At 42.6% G+C, this 18858-nt stretch overlaps 1 protein-coding gene across 6 annotated transcripts in view; it reads right to left on the bottom strand.

The window, feature by feature from the left end:
- mpp2b (MAGUK p55 scaffold protein 2b) overlaps window positions 1-18858 on the bottom strand; it is a 565073-nt gene that overhangs the window by 67247 nt on the left and 478968 nt on the right. For all 6 annotated transcript variants that reach the window (XM_068013331.1, XM_068013337.1, XM_068013332.1 and 3 more), the window contains 2 exons: window positions 15782-15934; window positions 10093-10248 (listed from right to left, as the gene is read on the bottom strand). In XM_068013331.1, the coding sequence (XP_067869432.1) occupies window positions 10093-10248; window positions 15782-15934 (309 nt within the window). The remainder of the gene's footprint in view (window positions 1-10092; window positions 10249-15781; window positions 15935-18858) is intronic.

Here is an 18858-nt window from a genome sequence, read left to right as displayed (position 1 = left end):
TTTTATATGTGGTTTAATCCTACAAAACACACCCCCAGGGAAAAATCTCAGTGAAATCATCTGAGGCTTGCATCAAACCGACAATGTTACTTAGGAAAATCTACATTTCTTTTTCTGGATTTATGTATATCCTAAATCCTTTTTTTTTAATAGTTCCTTCCATTAATTATTAAGTCATATACATTGAAACTACTGGAGCACAGTTTTCTAAAGAATTATTTCTCAGGTCTAGAAATGTCTCCAATTCTCTTCTAATAATGCCAATCACTAGAAATTTCCAGAAAATCAAAAAAGATAGGATTTTGTACAACGGTAGCTGAAAACTAAGACTGTGTGAAAGTATCAATGTTAATCCAAAATTCACAGGACTGAATCCTCAGCTTCAAACCCATAGAAATGTGAATATAAGGGTTAAGCCTCACAGTAAGCCTCATCTTTTGGACGTGACATTAGATTTTGAAAGGAAATATTTCCCAGTTCCATAAATGCCTCAAATTCTCTCTTTATAATGTCTATCACCAGAATATCCAGAAAATCAATTTTTTGTGAATATTAGCTGCCCGGACTGAAATGCTATTTAATAACCTGAAACTCCTGCCATCAATTAGATTTTCAAGTAAAAAGCCTGCAGGATGATATTAACTGTGATGCAACTTTCCAATGCAATTTCCCTTTATATTACAATTCATAAATATCCACCTCTATTTGCAATTCTATAAATAAGTAGCATACAAAATAGATGGGGGTTGAAAAGACTATGGGCTAGATTTTACGGAGCCCTCGACGACAGGATCCATGAAAGAGGGGCCTGAAGAAGAAGCCCGCCATGGACCTCTATGCGGGCAGGGCCCAGTCCAATATTAGCGGCGGCGATGAGGCCTCGTGGCGGCCCCGCCGCTTGGCGACAGGACCGCAATTTAAATATTTAAATAAATTAAAATATTGGAAATAATTAATTTCACGTTGCCTTCTGATGTCCCGTTGCGATCTTCACCCCGGTGGCTGGCACTTCTGCGCCTTCAGATCTCCGTCCAGGGAATCGAGACAGAACACTTGTGGGAAGTGGGGGGGAGGTAAGTTTATCAGTGGTGGGGGGTGGGGGGGGGAGGAGAACGGGGTCAAATTAGCATCATGAGCGTAGGGGATGGTGGGAAGGGTTGAGTTGAAAGTTTGTGCAGCTTGGTGGGGGAAGTTCATATTGCAAAGGTATGTGATTTTGGGGGGGTGGGGAAGGGCAAATGATTAATTTAATGGTTATTGTGGGTGTGGGAGAGGGGCAAAATAAAAGCGGCACAGTGGCGTAGTGGTTAGCACTGCAGCCTCACAGCTCCAGGAACCCGGGTTCGATTCTGGGTACTGCCTGTGTGGAGTTTGCAAGTTCTCCCTGTGTCTGCGTGGGTTTTCTCCGGGTGCTCCGGTTTCCTCCCACAAGCCAAAAGACTTGCAGGTTGATAGGTAAATTGGCCATTATAAGTTGTCACTAGTATAGGTAGGTGGTAGGGAAATATAGGGACAGATGGGGATGTTTGGTGGGAATATGGGATTAGTGTAGGATTAGTCTCAATGGGTGGTTGACGGTCGGCACAGACTCGGTGGGCCGAAGGGCCTGTTTCAGTGCTGTATCTCTAATCTAATCTAATAATCTAATCTATTTTAATTCTATTTAACTTTGAATATTTAAATTTCCCGGTAGGGCCAACAGCCCTTTAAAAATGGAGTCAGCACCTGCGCACAGGCAGCTGACGCCATTGCTGGGGATGGACAGCCCACCCCCTCTACGTGATCGGGGGCGGAGGTGGGCCGCCCCGGTTATTCAAATGAGCTGCCGCGCTTGGAATCATGGCAGCTCTTTGGCGTGCATTTTTACCGCCTGCCGCCGATCCCGGCGGCGGGCTTAGAAAATTCAGCCCCATTTCTTGGGTAACGAAACAGGCTTGTATAATCCTCATTAATTTTCCTTCATTTCTTTTTATGCCACATTTCAGGCTGAATTATATGAGGCCTCCGGCATCGGGGATCGTGGCAGGGGGCCAGGGAAATTCTTCTGGAAGAGCCCTGTTATGACGCCTGATGCAGAGAAGGGCCCGCTGCATTTTACCAGCGGTGGCAAGGCCTTGGTGCAGCCCCCCGCCCCTTAATTTACATATTAAAATTAATGGAAATAAATTTAAATCAACTTACCTTTTCCCCGGAGGCCATCACACGCCGATCTTACGGCCGCCAGCTCACAGTCCCGCACCTTCGGAACTCCGTTCAGAGCTCCGAGGCGTGACACTGGTGGGGAGGGGGGAGCAGTGAAAGCTTCAGGTCGGGAGTGGGGGGAGTGGGGAAAACGGTAGGAAGGGGTTGAGGGTTAAAGTTATTAAAGCTCGAGGGGAAAGGTCGGATCTGAAAAAATGTTTTCTTTGGTGGGAATGGGCTATTAATGAAAAGATTTTTCCTTGGGGCTATGGTGAGGGGAGTGAAGATCTTACTTAATGTATAACTTAATTTCAGACTTTTGTTCTCCTTAAAAAAAAATCATAATTCTTCTAAGGGCTTGAGGTCCTTTAAAAATGGTGCCAGTGCCTGCGCAGTGGGACGGAGCAGCCGTCCCCTCTACGTCATCGGGGGCGGCTGCTCCACCCCCTCCATTTATTTGAGCCCCCACACAAAATATCGCGGGGGCTCAGCAATGGCGCATCTGTGCCTGAGGTCCGCCAACATCAAAGCGCATCGCCGAAAATTGTGGCGCGCTAATAAAATTCAGCCCTTTATCTTTGCTCACTTCTTCATTTTTGTTTCCTTATTTCCCTTCAGCTATTTTCTTTCTCATGTTTTTCCTCTATAGTGCCTGTATTTAAATAGTTTGTTCTCACAGGATAGGGCATAGACTGTTTCCTTAAGTGATGGGGGTTGAGGGATAAATATTGGCCAGGACACTGGAGGGAACTGCCCTGCTCTTTCAACAGTGTCAAAGGATTATTTTGCACCCACCTACACCGCTTTCAGAGAAGCTGTCAGTGGCTCTGAAAAGAACCGCTGTGTTTTGGATTTTTTCATTGCATTGCATTGTAAACTTGCATCACAGTTAATATCATCCTGTTGGGATTTTCCTTCAAAATCTAATTATTGGCAGGGGTTTCAGGATGTAAAATAGCATTATCAGTCCAGCTAACTAATATCAAAAGAACAAAGAACAATACAGCACAGGAACAGGCCATTCGGCCCTCCAAGCCTGCGCCGATCTTGATGCTTGTCTAAACTAAAACCTTCTGCACTTCCGGGGACCGTATCCCTCTATTCCCATCCTATTCATGAATTTGTCAAGATGCCTCTTAAACGTTGCTATTGTACCTGCTTCCACCACCTCCCCCCGCAGCAAGTTCCAGGCACTCACCACCCTCTGTGTAAAGAACTTGCCTCGCACATCCCCTCTAAACTTTGCCCCTCTCACCTTAAACCTATGTCCCCTAGGAACTGACTCCTCCAACCTGGGAAAAAGCTTCTGACTATCCACTCTGTCCATGCCGCTCATAACTTTGTAAACCTCTATCATGTCGCCCCTCCACCTCCGTCGTTCCAGTGAAAACAATCCGAGTTTATCCAACCTCTCCTCATAGCTAATGCCCTCCAGACCAGGCAACATTCTGGTAAAGCTCTTCTGTACCCTCTCCAAAGCTTCCACGTCCTTTTGGTAGTGTGGTGACCAGAATTGCACGCAATATTCTAAGTGTGGCCTAACTAAAGTTCTCTACAGCTGCAGCATGACTTGCCAATTTTTATACTCTATGTCCCGACTGATGAAGGCAAGCATGCCGTATGCCTTATTGACTACCTTATCCACCTGCGTTGCCACTTTCAGTGACCTGTGGACCTGTACGCCCAGATCTCTCTGCCTGTCAAAACTCCTAAGGGTTCTGCCATTTACTGTATACTTCCCACCTGTATTAAACCTTCCAAAATGCATTACCTCACATTTGTCTGGATTAAACTCCATCTGCCATTTCTCCGCCCAAGTCTTCAACCGATCTATATCCTGCTGTATCCTCTGACGATCCTCATCACTATCCGCAACTCCACCAACCTTTGTGTCGTCCGCAAACTTACTAATCAGACCAGCTACATTTTCCTCCAAATCATTTATATATACTACAAACAGCAAAGGTCCCAGCACTGATCCCTGTGGAACACCACTAGTCACATCCCTCCATTCAGAAAAGCACCCTTCCACTGCTACCCTCTGTCTTCTATGACCGAGCCAGTTCTGTATCCATCTTGCCAGCTCACCTCTGATCCCGTGTGACTTCACCTTTTGTACCAGTCTGCTATGAGGGACCTTGTCAAAGGCTTTACTGAAGTCCATATAGATAACATCCACTGCCCTTCCTTCATCAATCATCTTCGTCACTTCCTCAAAAAACTCAATCAAATTAGTGAGACACGACCTCCCCTTCACAAAACCATGCTGCCTCTCGCTAATATTTTCGTTTGTTTCCAAATGGGAGTAAATCCTGTCCCGAAGAATCCTCTCTAATAATTTCCCTACCACTGACGCAAGGCTCACCAGCCTATAATTTCCTGGATTATCCTTGCTACCCTTCTTAAACAAAGGAGCAACATTGGCTATTCTCCAGTCCTCTGGGACCTCAGCTGTAGCCAATGAGTATGCAAAGATTTCTGTCAAGGCCCCAGCCTTCCCTTGCCTCCCTCAGTATTCTGGGTAGATCCCATCAGGCCCTGGGAACTTATCTACCTTAATGCTTTGCAAGACACCCAACACCTCCTCCTTTTTGATAATGAGATGACTGAGACTATCTGCACTCCCTTCCCTCGGCTCATCATCCACCAAGTCCTTCTCTTTGGTGAATACTGATGCAAAGTACTCATTTAGCACCTCGCCCATTTCCTCTGGCTCCACACATAGATTCCCTTCTCTGTCCTTCAGTGGGCCAACCCTTTCTCTAGTTACCCTCTTGCTCTTTATATACGTATAAAAAGCCTTGGGATTTTCCTTAATCCTGTTTTCCAATGACTTTTCATGACCCCTTTTAGCCCCCCCGACTCCTTGCTTAAGTTCGCTCCTACTGTCTTTATATTCCTCAAGGGATTCGTCTGTTCCTAGCCTTCCAGCCCTCATGAATGCTTCCTTTTTCTTTTTGACTAGGCTCACAATATCCCGCGTTATCCAAGGTTCCCGAAACTTGCCAAACTTATCCTTCTTCCTCACAGGAACATGTTTATCCTGGATTCTAATCAGCTGACGTTTGAAAGACTCCCACATGTCAGATGTTGATTTATCCTCAAACAGCCGCCCCCAATCTAAATTCTTCAGTTCCTGCCTAATATTGTTATAATTAGCCTTCCCCCAATTTAGCACCTTTATCCGAGGACTACTCTTATCCTTATCCACAAGTACCTTAAAACTTATGGAATTATGGTCACTGTTCCCGAAATGCTCCCCTACTGAAACCTCGACCACCTGGCCGGGCTCATTCCCCAATACCGGGTCCAGTACGGCCCCATCCCTAGTTGGACGATCTACATATTGTTTCAAGAAGCCCTCCTGGATGCTCCTTACAAATTCTGCCCCATCCAAGCCCCTAGCACTGTGACTCCCAGTCAATATAGGGGGTTAAAATCACCCACCACTACAACCCGTTACCTTTACATCTTTCCAAAATCTGTCTGCATATCTGCTCCTCTACCTCCCGCTGGCTGTTGGGAGGCCTGTAGAAAACCCCCAACATCGTGACTGCATCCTTCCTATTCCTGAGCTCCACCCATATTGCCTCACTGCATGACCCCTCCGAGGTGTCCTCCCGCAGTACAGCTGTGATATTCTCCTTAACCAGTAATGCAACTCCCCCACCCCTTTTACATCCCCCTCTATCCCACCTGAAGCTTCTAAATTCTGAAACATTTAGCTGCCAATCCTGTCCTTCCCTCAACCAAGACTCTGTACTAGCAACAACATCATAGTTCCAAGTACTAATCCAAGCTCTAAGTTCATCTGCCTTACCTGTTATACTTCTCGCATTGAAACAAATGCACTTCAGACCACCAGTCCCGCTGTGCTCCGCAACATCTCCCTGCCTGATCTTCCTCTTAGCCTTACTGGCCTTATTTACTCATTCCCTCTCATTTATTTCACTTGCTGTCCTACTGCTCTGGTTCCCACCCCCCTGCCACACTAGTTTAAACCCTCCCAAGTGACGCTAGCAAACCTCGCAGCCAGGATATTTGTGCCCCTCCAGCTTAGATGCAACCCGTCCTTCTTGTACAGGTCCCATCTGTCCCTGAAGAGATCCCAATGGTCCAGATATCTGAACCCCTCCCTTCTACACCAGCTGTTCAGCCACGTGTTTAGCTGCACTATCTTCCTATTTCTCGCCTCACTGGCACGTGGCACAGGGAGTAATCCCGAAAAATATCCACAAAAAATATTTTCTGGATATTCTAGTAATAGACATTATAAAAAGAGAATTGGAGACAATTATGGAACTGGGAAATAATCCTTTATAAATCTAACATCTCATTGAAAAGATGAAGCTTTCCATGAGGCTTAACCCTTATATTCAAATTTCTATGGGTTTGAAGCTGAGGATTCAGTCCTGTGAATTTTGGATTAACATTGATACTTTCACACTCTGTCATAGTTTTAATCTACTACTGTACAAAATCCTATCTTTTGAATTCTTAATGCTAGCTGTAAAGTAGAATTAGAGGAATACAATATTCTATCTCTGCTAAATAGGATAGCAATTCTTTGGAAAATTGTACATTCCAGTCAGCTGACGCAAGTGGATCATATGACCTCCCCTTTCCTGTCTCCTGAAATGAGGCTTCACAGAATGTGAATGGTTACTGTCCCACAAGAAAAAAAAACTTTGCCTTGAATTTGCTTTCCTGCCATCTCTTGGCATTTACTCCATGGAGGACCATCATGCCAAAATCTCATCCTCATCCAATACTAATACTTGACAGCATCACAGCTGATGTTCACTGGTACAGCAAATAGGGATAGATGGCAGAGTTGACTTTGTTACTTTGCATACCATCATTGTGAATAGTATATGAGAAAATAAGCAACTCTCCAGAGCTAACAGGATGCTCCATTTTGATTAATACATAAATCACAAAGCCAGTATCTGTGCCCCAAAAGGAGACAGAAGCCACAGATGTCATAATAATAGCAATATTCACAATACTGTGACAGTTTTCAGTTACATACTGTATTATACAGTGACTTTAACCCTTACTTGGAGAATAATTCACGACCATTTTAACATTAATTTCTCAAGCTATGCCAATAGTAATTTTCAATCACACTTTGGTATGACAAACTCGTGGGATTTTTTTTTTGTCCCCGTGACTTACCTAATATTGGTTTGAGCACCTTCATAGAATCGAAGCGAGTTTCTCCTGAGGGCAACATAATGGGATCAATTTTATGTTGCGTCTGCCGTAATCAGCGGCGGCCTGCACACGTGGGCTTTACTCCGCGGAGCTGCCACGATATTAAATGCGGCGGCTCATTTACATGGCCAGGGTGGACACCCGATGACGTGGAGGGGGCAGGCGGTCTGTTCCCGGCAATGGTGTCTGACCCCATTATGCAGGCGCCGACGCCATTTTTAAACGGCTTCAAACCCTTATATTTAATTTGAATTTTTAAAGAAATAAATCACTTAGAATTTATTCAAACAAATTAAATAAATGTTTCAAGCCCCTCTCCCACTCCCCACCATGACCAAACAATTAATTCCTTGCCCTATCCCCTCCAAAATACTTACCTTGTACACCTGACCATCACCCCCCCCAACAAAGTTCACAAGCTTTAATCTTTAACGCTTCCCACAATCCCCTTGACCAATGAAATTAGATTTCCTCACTCCCTCCCCTCCTGCACTGAGAAACCTGCCTGCTGCCCCCTCCCCACCAGCGTTCTGCCTTACATCAACGCACAGAGATCTGATGGTGCTGGAGTGCCAGCCACAAGCTCCAATATGACAACAGAATGAACGGCGGGAGCGGGTAAGTATTTAATTCAGTAATTTGCATTTATTTATATACGTAAATTTGGCTCCCATCGCCAAGCGGTGGGAGGGCCACCATGAGGCCTCGCCGCTGCAGGCAATATGGAGCCAGGCCTTCCCGGTGTCGAGGCCTGTGACCAGCCTCTCCCAGAGGCATTTTCCAGAGCCCCCGCCACGACCCCTGACGTCAGGGAGGCTGTAAAATCCAGCCCAATATAAGAAACTTATTTACAATGAAGACAATCTCTAACTTCCAGATTAAGTAATTCTAACATTGAACATCAGTTACAGTTATTTTCTGCATTAGCTGCATGAAGTCCCTCTTTTATCCTTCTGTAGTTCACCATTCATAAACACAGTTTCTTGTGGCACCCTGCATCATGTTGCGATATCCCACCAGTTTTGCACATTAGAGTCACAAGACAAACGCAAAAGTAAACAGCAGGGTAGTGGTGAAATGTGTGGTTCAATTTAATGTGTTATAAACAGATAGCCTGGTACAGGATTACTGGCAGAAATCAAATCTCACAATATAGATCATGGAAGCATCACCCGATCTTTGTAACACCATTTAAACCCTTTGACTTGCTTTGTGCCTTGCAGTCCACTGCCTGGTCTTAAGCACAACAACAATAACATGACTTGCATTTATATAATCCCTTTAATGTAAGTGGTCTTGATAATAGAGTGGATATGAGGTTAGAAGCTTAGTTCAGAGTCAAATAGGATGCCAAGATCGCAAATGGTCTGATTTAGTGGCCAGGGAGAGGGATGGAGTCAGTGGCTAGGAAACGGAATTGGTGGCAGGAACATAGGAACATGAGTTAGCCCCTTGAGCCTGTGCTGCCTTTCAATTAAATTATGGCAAATCTGTGACCTAATTCTGCGAAGACAATGATCTTCCCAATAGTTAGTTGTGAGAAATTTCTGCTCATCCAATACTGGATGTCGGACAGGCAGCCTGACAAATCAGGATGTGGATGTGATAATGTCAATTTGCTTAGCATAGCCGAACCCTTTAGTGATGTGTGTTGGTCTTGTGGCCCAGTCAATTTTCCAACAACAATGGTTGTGGCAATGATTCAATATTGGCAACTAGATGGAACCTGGCCAATATTTACCCCTCAACCATCAACAAAAATACAGATTATCTCATTGTCACAATCTTGTTTGCTGGACCTTTCTTGACACAACTTGTCCGCCCTGTTTCCCACATCACACTTCAAAAGTACTTCATTCACTGTAAAGTGCTTTGGAACATCCTGAGATCGTGCAAGGTAAGACATAAATTCTTTCTCAGAGACACTTACTGGTACAAGCCATAGAGGCCAGAAGATTCTTGACTTGCCTTCTAGTCTATACTACTGTAACTGATTTCAGCCAAGGCAGCAATGTAAGGAGCATCTGGCGGCAATGATTTTGGATACAGAAGTTGGAGCACACTGCAAGCCTTCTCTTACTATGCCCTTCTTTTTACAATTAGCAAACAGAGAGAAAGCCAGTAGGAGTGGGATAAACAGAGCTCCTATTTAGGTAGAACACAATTCCAATTCCTTCACAATTGCTAAATTGGGTACAGCTTTAAGGTCGTGTGAATAGCTGCATTTGTATAATTGGAAAACCAAAAAAAATGATCACAAAACAACCAATGGCATCTCTGAGTTAACATGCAGCCACTTGATGCATTGCCAAACAGACTTCTCTTTAAGATCCTGTTCCTTACTTGTATTGACATCGGGCAACAACACTGCACTCCTGATTCTTGGTCTGGGCTTTCGGTGAGTTCAGCTCCTCTCTGGGAACATGGGATTATCTTTCCAATTTTGGCAATGCTACAGTGGGGAGGGCAGGTACTCCCCAATAGCCAAGACGCGGGAAGGAAACAGAGGCACTCAAGCTGCTTTTAGCTACTCCTGACAAGTTATGGAATTTGCAAAGCCCTGGAACAAGCCAACTTGCTTCAAAATGCTGAGTCATAACAAAAACTGATAAAGGGCAAAACTATGTAGAGACTCTCAGGTCTGTAAAACAATGTTATCAACTTAAAAGTACAGTTTTGGGTCTTTACACCTACCAAATGTTCACCCTTGACCTTGCGAATTCCCACCATTCGGACAGCATCAGGTGGTACAGGCTGATTGTTGAATGTGGAGTCCATAAGAGACTCCGGACTTGGAGGTGGAGTTTCGTAATTCTTGGAGGCGACCGAGTCGTGAGCTTCCAGCAGAGACTGTAGAGAGAATGGGACACGTACTCAGTGTCAAACTGTGGGGAACTCATTAAAAAAAAACCCTGATATTTGAAAATTCAAAAATATGCCATGAACCAGCCTTGAGAGTCACTTGTCTCAAGTTTTACACTTACATAAACAAATGCATGGCTGCAAGAGATGCAAGGTTTTTTTTTGCAGAAAAAATGAGGCTGTCTGTAATTCTGTTGTTTTAATGCACCTTGTGGTATCAAACACAATAATTCTGATAATTTGTAGAACAAGAGAAGTCTTTAAAGTTTTATCATAATTATACCATTCTAATTTGAGCATTTGGAAGAATCCTTTTCTGATGTACCGGTGCTGGCCCAGGGAAACTAAAACAACTGCAGCCTAATTTGATACTAATCGAATTCGACACCAATTATCACGGCTTTTCGTGGGTGAATTGAGCCTCCCTATTTGTTGCTTGAGGTGACTCCCTGTCATCCTAAGGCACTTCTGGTAGATTTCTATGACATTCAGGTACTCCATGGCATTTCTGAGAGATTAGGTTACATTTTCCTATGACCTGATATAAAATTTTACTCTCACTGCATAAATTGAATGTGTGTGTGATGCTCAAATGGCTTGCATCAACTCTAAATCTGGAGTGTGAATCAGTGTCAAGGCCCAAACCAACTCAAAAGGGAAGCAGAGTGAAACTATCTCCTCTGTTGCATCCTAGTTCACCTTGTCCCACTTTCGGGTCTGGCACTGGCACCGGATTCAGGCTTTATTTACGCTGTAATGGCAGTTAGGAAAGGGAAAGGGGACATCATGGGATAGGATGTCAGAAATGCTCCATCCATCAATATCGGCGACCACGCTCTGGAAGTGCTTCAAAAGTTCACCTACCTAGGCTCAACTATCACCAGTAACCTGTCTCTCGATGCAGAAATCAACAAGCGCATGGGAAAGGCTTCCACTGCTATGTCCAGACTGGCCAAGAGAGTGTGGGAAAATGGCGCACTGACACGGAACACAAATGTCCGAGTGTATCAAGACTGTGTCCTCAGTACCTTGCTCTACGGCAGCGAGGCCTGGACAACATATGTCAGCCAAGAGCGACGTCTCAATTCATTCCATCTTCGCTGCCTCCGGAGAATACTTGGCATCAGGTGGCAAGACCGTATCTCCAACACAGAAGTCCTCGAGGCGGCCAACATCCCCAGCATATACACCCTACTGAGCCAGCGGCGCTTGAGATGGCTTGGCCATGTGGGCCACATGGAAGATGGCAGGATCCCCAAGGACACATTGTACAGCGAACTCGTCACTGGTATCAGACCCACCAGCCGTCCATGTCTCCGCTTTAAAGACGTCTGCAAACGCGACATGAAGTCTTGTGACACTGATCACAAGTCGTGGGAGTCAGTTGCCAGTGATCGCCAGAGCTGGCGGGCAGCCATAAAGGCGGAGCTGAAGAGTGGCGAAGAGAAGAGACTTAGCAGTTGGCAGGAAAAAAGACAGAAGTGCAAGGGGAGAGCCAACTGTGTAACAGCCCCGACAACCAATTTTATCTGCAGCACCTGTGGAAGAGCCTGTCACCCTAGAATTGGCCTTTATAGCCACTCCAGGCGCTGCTTCACAAACCACTGACCACCTCCAGGTGCTTACCCATTGTCTCTTGAGACAAGGAAGAAGAAGAAGAACGGCAGTTATATAAAGAGGTTACACTGATGCTACAGTTATCGTGTACATATAACTTTAATTGCTTGTCTTCAGCCTAAAAGGCCTGTACTCTGTTCTTCAAGTGATGAAGCCAGTCACATATCTTATGGGCCTGTGCAAGAGGCTGAGTGGTTACGATGGAACACAGCTATCTACAGATTTAACTTTGGTCACTAAGCAGCAACATCCATAATTTGCTGGTGTGTTTTCAGGCTCCTGAATCTGTCCATAAACATTGTGAGAATGTTATAGACTACAAAATTGCTTTCATTTATAGTTATTGCAACATGTACATGTTAATCCCAGAGAATCACAATATAATTGCATTTAAACTTTAATAGAAATTAAAAAATAAACCTATCAGCTCTCCTGAATTGTGGCTGAAGATGTGAAAAAGTTAGCAAATCTGTGGAATTTTTGATATTTTTAACTGCACAATTCTAAAATCAGGGGAAATTATGATCTAAAACGGTCGTGTTGCCAAATCAAAGTGTCTCACAGGACATTTAATACACTAAGGCAGGACGGCACAATCAGAAAATGACAGTCATACCTGCTGCCACAGGCTTTCATAAACTCAGCTTAGCAAAACAAAATTTAAAACACACATTTCAAATTTAGTGCTTCTCACCAAAGTCAACACTATGGTTTTCCCTAGTAACAAAACTGTTATCTAATAGTGGGCAGATAGGACTACATCACTGTGTGAATGTTAGGAAAGGTGTCAAAAATTGAGATTGACTAAAGAATGCCAGGGGAATCAATCAGCAATGAAAGAAATCAGCTCAAGGTTGATCATTTATCCCCTTGAGATTGTGCCTTTTTCCTGACTGTCTTGAGGCCTTGCGACACTGTAATGGTGCATCTATAGTGTAGAGACCAGTGAACGGTGCACAAATTAAGAGGAAATAATGTAATAAGTGACTTATACCGCTCCCTATTTTCCTGGAATCTTATTTATTTTTATTTAGAGATACAGCACTGAAACAGGCCCTTTGGCCCACCGAATCTGTGCTGACCAACAACCACCCATTTATACTAATCCTACATTAATCCCATATTCCCTACCACTTCCCCACCATTCTCCAACCACCTGCCTACACTGGGGGCAATTTACAATGGCCAATTTACCTATCAACCTGCAAGTCTTTGGCTCTGGGAGGAAACCGGAGCACCCGGCAGAAACCCATGCGGTCACAGGGAGAACCTGCAAACTCCGCATAGGCAGTACCCAGAACTGAACCCAGGTCGCTGGAGCTGTGAGGCTGTGGTGCGAACCACTGCACCATTGTGCCGCCCCAATCTTAAGTGTTGTCATTATCCTTGTTGGAAACAGCGAGAAGATAATCATAGTCTCGTTCCCAAATAAAATCAATGATGATCATGATTTCCTGGATTAGCACCAGTATTCATGCCATTGACACTTAGACTTAAAAATAATTGCCCCGATAGGCCATTTGGTAACTTGGCAGTGGTGCGAGTTATTGCTCAGAGATCAGGTACCCTAAAACAGTTGGCCTAAGCCTTTTTTTTGTGTTTTGCTCTCAGTGAGCCTGATCATTAGTCAAATGCTGCCTTTTTGCAGGTGTTAAATCACAACAGCAACTTCACTTGCAGTTTGTCAAAATGGGAATAATTCAAACATAAAACATTCGGAAGCACACAACTCCCTGGTCAGCATTTCTGATTATCTCCGGCATTTTTTTCAGTAACAACATCAAGGTGCTTCCCAGGGACAACTGAAGCCATTATTTCCTAGACTCGGAATGGATTTCCCTTCAGGGCTGGTCTGGCCCAACCGTGTTCCAGGAGAAGGAGAGGCTGCTAGGAGAGAGAGAGAGTGTTAGAGAGAGAGAGAGAGTGTCAGAGAGAGAGAGAGAGAGTGTCAGAGAGAGAGAGAGAGAGAGAGTGTCAGAGAGAGAGAGAGAGAGTGTCAGAGAGAGAGAGAGAGAGAGTGTCAGAGAGAGACAGAGTGTGACAGAGAGAGAGAGAGAGAGTGACACAGAGAGAGAGTGACACAGAGAGAGAGTGACAGAGAGAGAGAGTGACAGAGAACACCTCCAGGTCAGTGAACTAAACAAACGTATTTGTCCATTCACTGAAAAAAAGGCCTCGCTACTTCTGATTTGCTGCCATGCTTGCAGCAGAGGTTTCTGATTAGAAACTCAGGAAAATTTGGAGGAAATTAGCAGAAGTGGGATTGGAGCAATAGAAAACTAAACCTATGTCACTGTTGCACGAAAGTCAGGGCCCAAGGCTCTAAGCTCAACACAATGATCATCTAGCAATATACAGCGTGAACCCATAGTTCACTGAGCATTGATAAAGAGCTTTAATTAATGGCTAAGGCAAGTGATGAGATAGCTGGTAATTTTCTACACTTACTACTTGTGGTGTGATTTGCTGCCTGTGTATCATATTTTTTGTTGAAAAAAAGTCCCATTGCAAAGGCAGTTTCTAAGCAGACCTGAACAGTAACAAATCACTTGCTCTATTATAGGGTGACAAATTAATTTAAGGTCTGTCCAACTATTAAGTCTTTTATTTATTATGAAACCTGTATCACTGGGGTGTGATTCATCCATTTGTGGTTTAGCTGTGGCAAATCTGTCAAATAAGGTACTTAATCAAGTGAGAGAATGGCATATTTGATAGTTCTAGGTAATTGTGTGAGGGAACCATTACAGTCATATTAAGATAATCAAATAAAGGTCTTGTTTCAGTAAATGTTTTCAATATTAGCATTGACAGGGCTTAAGTTGATTGAAATTTTATCATTATCAAGTGCACCATTTGTTAAATTGATTATAAAGATACGGTCATTCCATTTATTAGGGTAAAGTTGAGTGAGGAACCTAGCTGAAAAAATATGGCAAATGGAACTTACTGTAATTTTAGCTTCAAGATCAACAGAAGACTGAATTAACACAGAAAAGTCAGGTAAATAGCTTAGATTTTTTAACTGGCATCATTTTATATTCACTTTTGTTCAAACAGGATGATTGGAAAATCTGGACTAATGTTTCCTTGAGGCTGGTGCCTGTGGTTTTGACTTAGAGGATTGACTCCAAATCTGTCCCTTCTCCACAAGTTATATTTCTGTTCTGTCAACAAGGTTTCTTTTTTTTAAAAAAAAGAGTCCCCTGAAGTTGTTTTATGCTTTATTTAACATTTTATTGCACTTCTGTAAGATTGCAGTTGAAGGTAAAACATTAGGTGACGAGGAAATTAATATTGTTCTGGGGGAGGGCTGAGAGAACCAAGAAGCTACAATGGCTGCTGGACTGCAGCCTGTATATTTGGAGCAGAGGGAGTCAAATTTAGAATAAGGTGATCAGTATCAACAATGTTTAACTTTGTGAATTTACGTGATTCACAGAAAGGGAGAGGAAGAGAGAAAATCTCTCCCCCCATGAAACAACCAAATTAGAACATTATCAATAAATAGCAATGAAGTGCTGAGTTTTGGGTGAAATGGGTGACAACATATTATTTAACAACTTGCATATTTTATAAGTTCCTGGTCAAAACATATTCCGACCAGCATTATGAATGATTAAAGCACGATTTGGCGATAGTCAAATCAAAACCATTATTAACCATTCCGAAGTTTTACTATAGTGCCAGTCATGCTTCAAATAGTTGAACATGGCTATTGGGTAGGGTTCATTTTTAAAAAAATGCTTCCTCACTTATAGGTGACCCAGTGACACTGGAAAAATTGAAGCCTGAGGAAGCTAGAAAGTAATGTCACTTAAAATTATAATTTGATTAAGAACAAAATGCATTGTAGCTAAAGTATAAATAAAGACCATCAGATAATACTGAGGCTGCCCATTACCTGAAAATGTGGTTCTTGGAGAATACGAGTGAGTTCAGCTGCAGAATCATTCTCCTTGGCAATTGGGGTGATATCATCAATGATCTCCTTCACTAACTCCAAGTTATTATCACGCACAGCCTCCAGCTTAGTGTCTTCCAGCTTCTCATGGGCCTATGTGATAAAAAGCGATTCAATAAAAACAGAGATGTGGAACAAGTTAGCCAAGTTCTTTATCAGAAATAAGTGAAGGACTAAAAATCAATATTTAAGTTTTAAATAGTGTAAACACTTTATACAACCATATACATGCTCTCTTTGGAGAGACCTAGCCAATCTATATTAGATGTGTTGAGTACACACCATGACAGTAGGCTAATGGGGCACAGGTTCAAACTAACGAAAACTAAATTTCAAATTGATATCAGGAAGTTCTTCTTCATGCTAATAATGGTCAGAATGGATTTCCAGGATTAGCAGCGGTGCCAAAACCCTGGAATCATTTAGAAAGCAGTTAGATATAAGGATGTAGGTTGATTTTGGATGGGCTGACTGGTCTTCCTGATTTGCATCCACCTTGTTATCTTATAGTGTGCTGTATGTGCAGTGGGATGAATTAATTTGTAAAAACTGGAAAATGCATTCTTAGTTCAACAATAGCAAGATCATTGCACTTGGTGAATAGCTTAAAGTGATGATTGAGTGCTTTGTAAAGTGTAGATTTTTTTCTCTATTTCTCCCACAGACATTGCTTAACTCTAATAACATCCTTCAGCTGAAAGCGAGAGATGTCTGAACTGTGGATATGTTAGTATAAGGGTCTGAAAGGGTTAACATTGAGTGTGTGTAAAGATTACCTCCTACCATGATGATGTAAGAGATCATATGTGGGAGAGACTTGAAGTTAGATGCAGCGTAGCTTTGGTGAAGTCACACAGACTAGTGAAGATATATATATTCTAATAAAATATATCAATGTTCTAACTAACCCAAACTGAAGTATCTCTATCAGCTAGACTAAGTTAGGTGGCAGTGTACCAAACACACATACGACAGATATATAGAAAATATCAGTTCTTATCTTCTGTGGTGTTGCACACAGGGAATAAAAAACATGAAAGCCTTTTGATGAACTGAAGGTCAGAACATGTGGTACAATTCAATCAGAGCGCACAAAGGTAATTCAGTTTCCATTCTAAAGTCTCACATTCTGACCTACTCTTACATAACATCCACTTTGATTTTATCTCATTATTTAGGGCAATTTAGGAAGCAGAGTTGGTTGAAGCACAGGGTTTTCTCTGTAGTATGGCTGATGAGTGGGAGGTGCCAGACTAAGGCACTACAGCATCACCATTGGTAGGAGGATGTAATTACAGAGTGACAAAAGATTGTTTATTTGGATAATTAGATTGCTTTATCGCCACTGAGTGAACAACGCAATTCAAATGGTACAACTTACAGTCTCACCCTTGCTAAGATGGAACACTTCATTACAGCGCAAGACTTCCAGTGACGACATGTAACATTGTGTTATGACCAGATGATGTGATGTGGGTGGTTCCCACTGTTGAACTCTCCACCTGACCGCAGCAAGTGTATTTATATTAAGAGTTTAGCCACTTTGTGTTTTATTTTTCAAATAGACAGCAACAGGTTTTTTTGTAGGTTTTTAAAAACAGAAAGTCAATTGTTTATTGATCAATATGCCTTATCCTGAAATTGTTGCAACCCTCACATTCACTCGTGCATTTGCTCAAACAAAAGATGAAACAGATAGAGTAGGGAAAGAGGCAGGTGTGCTTTAGTGGGGGAGAAGGGGTTCGATAAACTGGTTGAATTCTCTTGAGACTCGAGTTATAGAGGGTTGCAGGCCTGTGATGATTGTAGATTTCTCTCTTGATTGAAGGTTCTGTTGAAGATGGTGGGTCACTTCTAGCTCCCTCTCTGCTGTATGATGTAGATGTTAGTTTTTTACAGCAGGGCGTGTGCTTTTTGGCTTGCTGGAATGAAGTAGCTTCACCTTCTGGGTCAGTCTCTCTCTTTCCAGTTGTCTTTTTTTAAAAAAGGTAAAATTATCACTTCTCACCTCCTGTTTTGAGACATTTTGGTTTCTGTCCCATGGTGATCGCACAATGGCCCAGGATGTGGTTACTTTACACCTCCTTTGTTTCAGAAGAAGATGCTCAATTCTAGAATGTTTCTATGATAGGTGTGAGATGGGCTTCATTATCACCTTTTGGCTTTGAAGATTTGTCTTTTGTTTTTGTCAGACTATTTGAATATACAAAAGATTAATCCCCTTCTCTTCGGTGGCCATTTTGGACCATTGTTCACTTTTTAAAAAGACAAAGCCTATTTTTTCATAACTCTTCAGAGTTGCTCTGTGAATGTTGCATCATTGCACCTCTGATGTGTGTGACAATTGTCAAAACTCCTCAACTGAACCAAGAAAGAGCAAACCCTAATATTCAACACCTTGAGTTTTAAATATTAAATGTGGCACTATGCACCGGTATTCAAACTTGCAAAAATGGGAAAAAGTAGGGTATTTATAACTGTGTTCACTCCACATACCTAGTGAATGAACTAAAGGTCAATTCTTCACACAAATAGATGTCACTGCTAAAAAATAAACAACACTAAAACAATTGCAGCAGAAATACGAACAAACACTTTTGTTGTCAAGTTTAAATCATCCTCGACACAAAAACAAATGCATTTTCCTTTTCTTGAAAAAGTCAGATATCCATGCATGGGTATAAACTCCCTCAGATATTTCCCATTAAAATTGCAATCAACAGAAAGACTCATTGCAATAGGATGCGTACTATTTCTTCAAAATAGAAAGTAACCTATTTGTGACATTAATTTGCCAGTACAATCTCCTGGAGCTTTGCTGTTCCCCAAATTAATTTAAAACTTTAATTTCATCATGATTTTATAATTGCAGAAACCATTGGGTTGATTTTAACTGTTCCTGTTGGATGGGAACAGGCATCAGCAGGTCAGCCGTGCTTTTTGCATCCTTCCCCATTTTTATTCGATTGACTTCAATGGGGAGAGGCTGAGCAGGTTATTAATCTGCTATTTAATGT

The sequence above is a fragment of the Heterodontus francisci genome, chromosome 33, assembly GCF_036365525.1.
Source record: "Heterodontus francisci isolate sHetFra1 chromosome 33, sHetFra1.hap1, whole genome shotgun sequence".
Classification (NCBI taxonomy): Eukaryota; Metazoa; Chordata; class Chondrichthyes; order Heterodontiformes; family Heterodontidae; genus Heterodontus; species Heterodontus francisci.
Note: the sequence above shows the minus strand (reverse complement) of the source record. Positions and strands in the feature narration are given on the sequence as shown.